Source organism: Dermochelys coriacea, chromosome 4, assembly GCF_009764565.3.
Source record: "Dermochelys coriacea isolate rDerCor1 chromosome 4, rDerCor1.pri.v4, whole genome shotgun sequence".
In the NCBI taxonomy this organism is placed as follows: Eukaryota; Metazoa; Chordata; order Testudines; family Dermochelyidae; genus Dermochelys; species Dermochelys coriacea.
In genome coordinates, this window is record NC_050071.1 from 66,696,518 (window position 1) to 66,708,885 (window position 12,368).

Genomic DNA, 12,368 nt, shown 5'->3' on the forward strand with positions numbered 1-12,368 from the left:
GAGTTCTGCAAATGCTTCTTGATCCTGACATTCAACACCCCACTATTTTATTCGGGATCTTCTCACTCAAAGGCTGCCAGTCATTCAAAATCGCATGATGGATTTGTAGTGTAAACAAATGGGGACTAGCGTGAAACTGTGAAGCTAGTTTGCAGTTGTGAAATGAAGGATTCAGTCTCCCTGTAGTCAAGTATACTAATTCATATCGCCTTCTGCTTCAAGTATCAATAATATATTTATTCTAGGTATCTGGAATGTATAAAATTTTATTCCAGTCACACACACACACACACACACACACACACACACACACACAGAGTTTCAGATATATGACTTTTGGGGAGATTTAGCTCACCATATAAAATTATACACACACACACACACACACACACACACACACACACACACATATATATTCCTTAGAAGCTTTCAGAGCTGCTGTGGCTTTTGGGGGAGATTTGGCCAAAAGCCACAACAACTCTGAAAGCTTCTAAGGAAGTGGGAGAAATTGCTGATGGTGAAAAGGATTACTACTTTGTTTGTTTTCAAGACTGTAATAAAATTTTAAATGATTAGAGGGCTCCTCTCTATTGAGATGCATCTTCCATTAATAGGAAGTATGTATGTTAGGCAGGAAAAGAAGAGACAAGGCCTTGCGTTGATAGTAAAAATGATGATTAGATCTTAGAAAGTTACCTTTATTAAAAATAAATCCTCAGCTTAAAACTTTGGGCATTATGTCCCACTGTTATTCACTTTTCCAACCCATTTGTAAACAATTTCCAAGTCTGACACTCAGCTTTACACACACACATAGTTGTGCTATTCATATGATTAACTGCATATTACTTTTATCTTGCACCTTTAACCAACTGACTATCATTTGGCTCATTAACACATCTCTGCTAGGACTATATCTAATTTGCCTTCAGAATACCTCCAATCTGTTTTTTTTTCTTTAAATAAAGTACATGCTAGGGATAGGTTTTCTTTTTTCCACCAAAACTACTTATTTGACTGAGATCCAAGATAGGCAATGTTTGGACCAGTGACAGGTTCAAGGTCATATATTTCATGACAGATTTAAAAATTGGAGTTTGCTGGCATACAAAAGCTATGAATCCCTCTTCCTAATAGTATAAGACATATGCATCTAGCCCTCTTAGATAAGTTAAGTCCAATATTTAATTATGATATAACATAGAGAAAATCTATTTTAGGTATTTTAGAAAGTTTTTAAAATTTGTCTGTAGAATTGGATTAACTAACTAGGCTACCTGGCTTTACAGGTGAAGAGATATGACTAATAGTACCCAAAATGAGTTTTTAAGCACTTCTGTTTTCCCCTGTAAAATGTGGCATGTCAGTTGATGTGTCAGTGCAGTGGCACCGCCTGTGGCCAGACCGGGCATTGCACCTGAACTTACTCAGCCTGCGGGAGCTGTTAATCTATTCCTGGTCCCCAGGAATCTGGAAGCTCTCTATGCTCTTAAATCCATTAAGGGCATGGTTGGGAAACCCTAAGCCTACCCACTCCACTGGGTTCCAGCTCAGGGCCCTCAAGCTAGATCAGGGTTTGTCAAACTCTGGATGTGGCCTGAGCTCCTTCCTACCTTGCCCTGGGTTTCCGCAGGCTCTTCGGTGTGTTGGTCTGGTCGTCTCTTTCTAGGGTGTTGTACCCAAGTAGCTTTTCAGCAGCTGGCTGAAAGGAGTACTCTTTTCCAGCCAGTTCACTTTTCTGGGAGCTGCCCTACCCCTCTGCTTCCAAGCTCTTTTGTCTTTTACCTGTTATGAGGCTGACAACAAGCTGTGGTTGGCAGTACCTGTGTTAACCCTTTGGTTGCCGGGCTGATGTGGGGTACATACATATTATATGACAGAATGGAATGGTATGAAGATTATATTGGGACACAGTATTAAGAAGTGCAGTTCAGCATGGTCAACATTTTTACAGAATTTTTGAATTTCCTGACTTATTTCAACCTTAACATTGTCTTAATGACTCAGGATAATAATAATCCTTTTTAAGCAGCCTTAAATCCTTAAGTGAAGTTACACATCTATTAAGCCGACATGTAAGTATCAAATGAAGGAAAAGGGTTGCATCAAAGGACACCACATATCTACACCGCACTAGAGATTTTGCAAACTTGACCACAGGCAAAGTGAAGAGGTATTGTGCTGAGGAAAGAAAAATCCAAATCTTACCTGAGAGAGTTCATTACTGTCCACAAGTCCATTGTTGTCAGAATCGAAATATTTAAACATTTGATCCACCAGCAATTTCTTTAAAATCATTTTATCTTCAGCATTTTTTTCTTTTGCTTGTGCAATGTATCTCTGGTTTTGTAGATCCAACAACATATTTTTCACTTTCCTGTATTCAGTGGATGTGCACTTATCCCCTGGAAAGGAAATGCACAAGATAATTTTGAGGCAGATTTTAAAAATTGTTTAAATGGATAAAGAAAATATGCAAATACAGAAGATAGTGATATCTTCTTCTACCAACACTATCCAAGAGGGTTGACACATGTGGGTACATTGCCGTTTTTATTTGTACATCTAGTGAAATAGAGATCTGTACTATAAAGACTGAATTCAAATCAGTGGGAGGCTTTCCATTTACCTATATGTGCTTTGGGTGAGGCCAAATAGGTTTATAAAGGTGTAACAATCATTTGTGTTTGCTTAGTTTTCTGTCTCACAAGACTTACCATTAAAAACATTTTGTAACAACTTAAACAGTGTCCAACAGCCCGCTATTCTTTTCCTTGTAGGTCATTTTAGAGCTGGACTATCAGAAAATTTTCATAGAATTTTATACATAATACATTTTGAATGAACATTAACAAAGTATATATTGCAATACAATATATGATGGTAAACATGATAGAAAATTATGTATTACAAAATGTATACAGTTCATAACAGGATTGGACTTCAAAAACAGAAGTGACAACTGTGAGTACTCATAAACCAACCCAACCTCTTTATTCACCTGGAATACAAATTTAATTTTAATAGGGGAGGGAGGGTAAGAGGGAGCAAGAATATCTATAACATATGATCTAGTAGACACACAAAGTGGACGAGTTAGTATCTTTTATTGGACCAGCTTCTGTTAGTCCACTAAAAGATATTACCTCAGCCATCTTGTTTTTCTCATATCCTGGGATCAACACAGCTATGATGGAACTGCATATAAAAAGATCTAGTTTATTCCTTTCATTGTCAAGTCTTTCTATAAATCAGGGACTACATTATGCACATGTCCTGGTTACAGTGACTATAGAAGCTATTTTCTCTACAACAAAATGTAATAAAACCTCCTAATTTCCATCCAATTTCCTAACCTCCATCACACACATACAGGCCACATTTCAAGGTGAAGAGAGAAGTTTTGTTTTAATATTAGAAACAAGCTTAAAGTTTCAAGACACAATTGTTTCTTGAGATCACAGAAATCATAGAAATGTAGGACCTCCAAAAGAAGGGACCTCCAAAAGTCATTTAGTCCCTGGCTGAGGTAGGATTAAGTATACTAGACCAGTGGTTCTCAAAGCCATTCTGCCGCTTGTTCAGGGAAAGCCCCTTGCGGACCGGACCCATTTGTTTACTTGCCGCATTTGCAGGTTTGGCCGATCACAGCCACACAGGGTGGCCAGCATGTCCCTTGGCCCGCACCACTTCCCGGAGCCCCCATTGGCCTGGAGCGGCGAACCGCAGACAATGGGAGCTGCGATCGGCCGAACCTGCAGAAGTGGCAGGTAAACAAACTGGTCCGGCCCACCGGGGACTTTCCCTGAACACGCGGTGGACCAACTTTGAGAACCACTGTACTAGACCATTCTTGCCAGATTTTGTTTAACCTTTTTGTCTCAAAAAGTTCTAGTGATGGGGAATCCAAAACCTTCCTACATAGCCTGTTCCAGTGCTTGACTATCATTATAGTTAGAAAGATTTTCTAACGTTTAACCTAAATATCCCTTTCTGCAAACTAAGACAATTTCTTCTTATCCTACCCTCAGTGGTCATGGAGAATTGATCACTGTCCTCTTTATAACAAACTTTTACATATTTGAAGACTTATCATGTCCCTTTCAGTCTTCCATAGACTAAAAGTGCCCAATTCCTTTTAATCGTTCCTCATAGGTCATGTTTTCTAAACCTCTTACAATTTTTTGTTGCTCATCTCTGGTCTCTCTCCAGTTTTATCACATACGTTTTATCATAATACTCCAGCTAAGGCCTCACTAGTTCAGAGTAGATCAGAATAATTTTATTTTGTGTCTTACATATGACACTTCTATTAACAGCCCCCTCTCCTCAGCCACTTGATATTTGTCTCTGTTTGCAACAGCATCACACATAAGAACATAACAGCCATACTGGGTCAGACCAAAGATCCATCTAGCTCAATGTCCTGTCTTCTGACAGTGGCCATGCCAGGTTCTTCAGAGGAAATGAACAGAACAGGTAATTATCAAGTGATCTGTCCCCTGTTGCCAATTCCCAGCTTCTGGCGAACAGAGGCTAGGGACACCATCCCTGCCAATCATGGCTAATAGTAATTGATGACTTATCCTCTATGTATTTTTCTAGTTCTTTTTTGAACCCTGTTATAGTCTTGGCCTTCACCACATACTCTGGAAAAGAATTCCACATGGTGACTGTGTGAAGAAATACTTCCTTTTGTTTGTTTAAAATGTGCTGCCTATTAATTTCATTTGGTGGCCCCTAGTCTTGTGCTATGAGAAGGAGTAAATAACACTTCCTTATTTACTTTCTACAAACCAGTTGTGATTTTATAGACCTCTACCACGTCCCCTCTTAGTCGTCTCTTTTCCAAGCTGAAAAGTCCCAGTCTTATTAATCTCTCCTTATATGGAAGCTGTTCCATGTACCTAATAATTTTTGTTGCCCATTTCTGAACCTTTTCCAATTCCAATATATCTTTTTTGAAATGGGGTGATCACATCTGCATGCAGTATTCAAGATGTGGACGTGCCACGAATTTATATAGAGGCAATATTAAATTTTTTGTCTTATTATCTATCCATTTCTTAGTGATTCCCAACATTCTGTTCACTTTTTTGACTGCCGCTGAACATTGAGTGGATGTTTTCTGAGAACTATTCACAATGACTCCACGATCTCTTAATCTTGTTGACTCATATTCAATTTGTGATCCACTATAACCCCCATGTCCTATTCTGATGTACTACTGCCTAGTCAATTATTCCCCATTTTGTATTTGTGCATTTGGCATTTCCTTCCTAAGTGAATTACTTTGCACATTATTGATTTACATCTTGATTCAGATCAGCTCTTAAATTGTTCAAAGTCATTTTGATTTTTAATCCTGTCACAAAGTGCTGGCAACCCTCCCAGCTCATTTGCAAATTTCATAAATGTACTTTCTACTCCATTATACAAGTCATGAATGAATATATTGACTAATAGCAGACCCAGGACAGATTCCTGCAGGACCCCACTTGATATGTCCACCCAGTTTGTCAGCAAATTGTTGATAACTTCTCTGTGAATATAGCCTGTCAACCAGTTGTACATCCACCTTATCGTAATTTCACTGAGACCATATTTCTCTAGTTTGGTTATGAGAATGTCACTTGAGACTGTGTCAAAAGTCTTATTAAATTCAAGATATATTACATTTATTGCTCCTCCCTATCTACTAGGCCAGTTATCCTGTCAAAGAAGGAAATTAAATTGGTTTGGCCACTCTGTCCCATATGCCCTGGGGAGAGTGGCACAAGGACATGGCTGGTGCAGGCATAGCCCCAACAGACACTGCTGGTCAAAAGATTCCAGTTGCATGCCACAAGTGGGATTCATACAAAGACTTAAAGAAGAATCACATCTAATATTTATTGTGCCTTACAAGCTGTTTGTTTCTCAAAGCTGGATAATATATGTAGATTCTGCTTCATGGGTCGTATGTATGCTCCATGACCAAAGGTCGAACAGTCTTTGCCATCAATTTTGCAAAGTATTCCATCTACAGATGCCTTGTGGTTAAAGTATCAGGAGATCTCAGTTCAATTCCTATTTCTGACACAGACATCTGACATGTGACCTTGGGCAAGTGGTTTAGGGTTTGTCTAGTTTTTGAAAAGAGAATAAGGTTAACTAAAGAAAACATAGCTTTTTCTCTAGTGTAGACTTAGGTCAATATATTTTACTTTGTTAGCTGGTCCAAGCTGATTCTAGGGTCTCCATCTGTGTAGATGAGATAACACTTCCAATACACAGGAGTATTATAAAGCTGTAAACATTATTATGTAGGAAGAAGTCACATGGGAAGCATCAAATTTTTTTGTAGACACAAAATCACTTAAAGTTTGACTTTAATTTGAGATAAAAATCATAACGGTTAAACAGTGAAATTTCAATATTTTTACTTTAAAATGTCACTACACGTACTAAGGTACTAATTATGCAAGTGAATTTTATTGAAAGAATTCAATCACTTACTAATGAAGACATTTTTTAATGAAAACCATTTTAGTTCTCAAGTTTCAACAGGTCAGTTACTTGAATTAATTGCACTTACTATGACAGGCAGAGGAGGAATATAGAAATGTTTCTCAAAAAGAAAAGGAGTACTTGTGGCACCTTAGAGACTAACAAATTTATTAGCGCATAAGCTTTCGTGAGCTACAGCTCACTTCATCGGATGCATTTGGTGGAAAAAACAGAGAGCTGTAGCTCACGAAAGCTTATGCTCTAATAAATTTGTTAGTCTCTAAGGTGCCACAAGTACTCCTTTTCTTTTTGCGAATACAGACTAACACGGCTGCTACTCTGAGAAATGTTTCTGTGTCTTTTATTGACATAGCTTGCTTATCTCAAATTGACCACAATAGTTATATTTAGACAAAGTGGAGTACATAATTATAATTTACATCTACATTGGACAATGATGGGGAATCTATTGTTTCTGTTCTGCATTAACTACACTACATACAGAGCGATATATGGCATTTACTACTGGCATAATAATTTAGATACTGTCTTTTAGGTGATTCACCATGACTGTAGGTTAAGGGAGGGATGCAGTTAAGCTCTCGCCTAAACTCTTGCCTGCAGTCACTCTAATTACACTATAACAGTGCCACTGTCAAATAAATACTTTAAATCACCCCCCTATCAGTTTATACTTACCACACTGATAAATCAAGTCTTCATGGACAAAACACTTACTTAACTAAAAGTCTGTCATGGGGTTTCTACAATCAAGGTAATTTCTGGTCCCTATATCTTTGATGTCAGTAGGAAATTTAATATTTTTTTTTCTAAGGGGAAATCATAACCATTGGTATAACTTTCTGGTTACACACAAAAAAACAAACAAAAAACTAACAGAGTTTTTATTGTGTTAGTATACCATTAATGATTGTTAGGTTAAACAATTTTAATGTGAAAAAAGATTTAGGAAAGAAACTACTTGTAATTTGAGACAGAAATGGGTAGCTAATTATTGTATAGATTCTGAAACATTAATCACAAGGCTTGTCTGTGGCAAGCCAGCTATAAACGAAGTAAATGTAATCCACAAAGCAATTGTATCTGTCTATAGCCCATCTCCTACAGATGATCATTTTAGACTAGACTTCAGTGTTTAAGCCTATTCTTTCTATGGTGTTGTTTCAGTAACAGAATAGCTGTAATTTCCTTTCACTGTGTACCTGTTCACTCTACAGATCAACCTGATTCTGAATTACATACAATTCCAGCCACAATAGTAATGTGTGATCCAAAATCTTCATCTCTTTGAGAGTGATATACAAAAATAGTCAATATTTAGCCACCAAAGCATGGTCATTTTTTTCAAAACATACAATAATAGCAATTATTTATAGTATTAAAAAAAACCCTCTTTGTCTGAATCAGTTAGGATTTAAACAGATACCATTGTACTTCTCAAATACAATACAAATAAAATAGGGTGACAACTGTAATTAAAATGCTCTAGTTGTATAGGTTCTTTTACAGTTAGGTTTGTGCTGTTTGTGACCTTGGCAAGTTATTTAACCTCTCTGTGCCTCATTTCCCATCTACAAAATGAGAATAATACTCCCCTAACTCACAGAAAGAGCACTCAATTCTTGTAAAGTACTTTGAAGTTATTGTGTACAAAAGCATTATATAAAAGTATTGTCGATAATTATTTAGTCTATTCCTTCCTGAGAAATGATAAAAGAAAATAACTCCTAACACTTGCAATAAGTTTTCTGTTACCATTGTTTTTGTTTGTTTCTTTTCAATTGTTCAAGACAGCTATCAATAAATAATGCAAAAATAGCCTGAATGTGTTGACCTTCAGGCATGCTGCAAAAGGCATCAATTTGAAAATACTTCAGGGGAGGGCTGAATCCAGGTGGAGGATGACGTATAATTTACTGATGTACTTACTGGCTAGTATGCTAACTTATTTTATTGTATTATATTGCTGACTGATACCCCTATAAATTTTAAGTTTTCATTGTTAGATTGCTTAGAGGTTATATATACACATGTTTACATATTTTAAATCAAAACAAATAGATAAATAAAAAGTATAACTACTTTTCAACACATGCTCAAATTCTTTAGCCTTCATTTTCTCTACACAGTTTCCTCTTAACATTATAACAAGTCAGAGAAATGAGGATGGGCAGAAAGGTACAGACTACCATTGGCATTCTTTAAGAGTAAGAAGTCTGTCTAAAAGTCTGAATGAGTGAATGAATCAAGAATCTACACAACCTGTGACAATTCTATAGAAAAGTGTGGTTATGTCTAACTTTCCTTACCATTCTTTCTTTTTCATCGTGTTTGACAGAAAGAACTTAGCTTATGCTGAACTTTGCTACCTTGTATCAAAATTGCTGTGAAGGCTCTGGAAACTTTTGTATGATGTGCACCTCTCAACATCATTAGGTGTTCCTGCAGAGTAATTTTGTTTTATGTTAGCAGCAGTTTAACCTTTGGTAATGGTTTAAGATGATTATATTTGTGATATAACAGGTATATGTAAGAATATGGAGATAAAATAATTTGGTTTTAGTTCTCTTTATCTGTAAAATAAGTAAGTATAACAGAATCAGAGAGCATTTTCTGTGCATTTGACCTGCCTCTCCAATTACCATCCCATCTCTTTTCTTTTCACCTCTAAGCTCCTTGAAATTTCATTTAGAATTGCTGCTTTGACTTCCTGTCTTCCAGCTCATTCCTATATTCCCTCTAATTTATATAAATACACTAAGAATACACAATATTGTAGTATATTGTAAAGCTCTAATTGGCATAAGTTGGCATTGCCAAAATTACTTTAAAATGGTGAAGCTATGTCATTCCAAATGAGTGCCAATAAAGTCTTATATACCTTACCATCATGTATGGTCAATATGCCCTACATACCACAGAAAATTATGCTTTAGAGAGTCTTTTAAAAAATTGGGTTAACTTTGTACATGCTTCTGCCTGTATATCTCAATGCCTTAGTCAGCATGAGTACAATTGTACAGAAGTCATAGGGGGAGAAAAATCAATCAAAATTTCACACACCTCTAAAAGTGATCACAACGATTTTTTCTGGTATTTCAATGTGTCATGACATTAATATTTTTGAGACTTCCAGGGCTAGAAAGTAGTGATAGGCATCCAGATAGGAAGCTATGAATCTTTTCCTTCCAAAAATATAAAGCTCCTATTCCTAACTACGCAGCTAGATAACAGATCATAAACCTATCAGCCTTGATCTAATACTGAATATTGCCATTTATATGGGCCTCAAGAAAAATACACATTTCAGGGAAAAGGAAAAAAACATTCCTCTGTCATTTAAAAAAAGTATGATTTTTGAAATAGCATCTGTTTGAAACTCGTCATAGGTTCAGAATTTTAGAAGTAATCTGGGCAAAGATGAATTAGTGTGTGCAAGGACAGTGACTGGCACCACATATTTATTTATACATATTTAACTCTAAGTAATAGGTAGTCCTGCTGACTTCAAAGGAACTATTATTTATTACTTGCATTGTTGTGGCAGCTGGGAACCTAAGTCATGGACTAGCTCCTCATTTTGTTAAATATTACACAAACACATACCTAAAAAGCAGTCCTTGCCCCATAGAGCCTACAATCTATGCACAATACAACAAGGGATACAATAGATGGAAAGGGAGAGCACAAGGAACCAGAGAGTGCTGGTCAGTATGATAGGCAAAGGTCTCAGCAACCCACTGAATATTTATTTTCACGTTTGTTTTAAGTAGAGAGCTTTAAAGGAAAGGCAACGTGGTGGCTCTGCAGATATCTGTGGGTGAGACACAGCATGGCGGAAAAGAACAAAGATGCTTGTTTGAAAATTTAACCAGTAGATGATGAAGGCTTGTATTTTTGACAGAGCGGAGGCACGAGTTGACATCTCAATAGCATATGACAGTTGGTAAGCAGGGTAGAGACAGGACATGAAGGCTTTGAAAGTGAAGACAAGTAATTTGTTTTTAATGTCATGGAGAAACAGCAGCTGGGGGAGCATGGAGCATGGAGGGCTGAAAAGAGAGGGGCGACATGGCCAAAGTGAGAAGACAGAAAGATTATTTCTGCAGCAGCATTTTGAATAGTTACACGTGAAGCAAGATTGTATTTGTCAAGACCAGAGAAGAGGATGTTGCAGCAATCAAGAGGCCAAAGTTTCAGCTGTGTGGTGGAGAGGAAAAGCTGTATCTTAGGGTATTACAAAAGAAGTCCCAACAATATTTAAACACGGCCTGGATGTGAGGACCTAGAGAGAGGCCAGAGTCAAAAGATGGTTATAGGTCTGAGTAACAAACAGGAGGGATGCATTCTTCATGGTGACTGATGGCATATCCATACTTTGAGCTGGAGATGTAAAAATTCCATCTCGAGGAGACATACCTGTATGAGCTCTGATCATGGTAGCATGATAAAAATAAAGGATAGCTGCAGAAATCCAAACAGCACAGGGGCTAGCCATCTTGAGTACATATTTAGCAACTTGGCCTTGGGGTGGCTAGTCCCTCTTGCTGTTTTTACTGCACTAGATCAGTCACAACTAATGTGGGTATATAGCCTCAAGCTGGAATTGACACCTGCAGCTTGAAGTGTAGACATACCCAAAGAAAGGAAAGAGGGGGAAAGGGCAAGGGAGGAAAGATTAATAGCTCAGTTTTAGTCACACTAGAATTCACTAGATTACTCACATGCTTAGGTATAAACTCATGCTTGCATGCTTTCCTCAATCAAAGCCATTGTGGCTGGCTTTTTCCATCTCCCCCTTTTTGAACCTGCACAAAGGAGCTGGGTACAATCTTTCCCTTAATATTTCTCATAACCATTATAATCTTGAAAAAAGCTTAAAAGGAGATACTAGTGGTAAATATTAATTATAGTCTGTGTTTTATTCTTTTCCATCTTTAATATTTTCTTGAATGCTCCCTGGGAGGAAGTAATCGAGCTATGAGGTTTTCAGGTTCTTGCATCTACAACATTCCCCCCCACACACACAATATGCATGATTTATTTCACTACTTTTTTATTGGCTTCATATTGGGTTTTAGAAAATATAGTTTTTTTTAATGCATGCAGAAACTTAAACAACATTAAACAAGTGAACCAACAAGACTAAAAGAAGTGTCACTCCTCTGTCCCCCAATTTGTATATTTATTTTTTGAAATATTGATAGGTTTGAATGGGGGAATGTTAATATGACTTCAAATTTAGTGAAAAAAATTAATGATTTTCCTATTTGTTTCCTTCCACTCTGCAATTCATTCTTTTAGCTGTGTGTTAGTTACTTAGGCAACAGTTGTAAAGTGAAAAGCAGTACTTGTGGCACCTTAGAGACTAACAAATTTATTAGAGCATAAGCTTTCGTGAGCTACAGCTCACTTGCTCATGAAAGCTTATGCTCTCATAAATTTGTTAGTCTCTAAGGTGCCACAAGTACTGCTTTTCTTTTTGCGAATACAGACTAACATGGCTGCTACTCTGAAACCTGTCAGTTGTAAAGTGGAATTTTTAAGTGCTATTGTCCTCATAGGAAAAGTTTTGAATAGATGTTTGCCTATTATGCATAAGAAAAGTAAATATTTGACAATTTAAGTTTTATTTAATTTGCAACGGGAGCAGAAACACTGAAAATTAATTAGATTATACTTATGAAAGAGTAGTTAGGAAAGGAAATACTGTACTAGCATTACAAATTTGTGTGAAGAAATATTTCTGATTGCTCAAAATAAAGTATTCTAGGAAATGATTTTTAACATCTCAAATTATAAAATATTATTTATCTCAGAGGTTTTTGGAAAATACTTGAGTATGTAGAGAGAAAGAA

The 12,368-nt window shown here is 36.8% G+C and overlaps 1 protein-coding gene across 2 annotated transcripts in view; it reads right to left on the reverse strand.

Moving 5' to 3' along the window:
- The window catches only part of FSTL5 (follistatin like 5), a 560,774-nt gene that overhangs the window by 247,381 nt on the left and 301,025 nt on the right, over positions 1-12,368 (reverse strand). For both annotated transcript variants that reach the window (XM_038400977.2, XM_038400978.2), the window contains exon 5: positions 2,209-2,405. In XM_038400977.2, the coding sequence (XP_038256905.1) occupies positions 2,209-2,405 (197 nt within the window). The remainder of the gene's footprint in view (positions 1-2,208; positions 2,406-12,368) is intronic.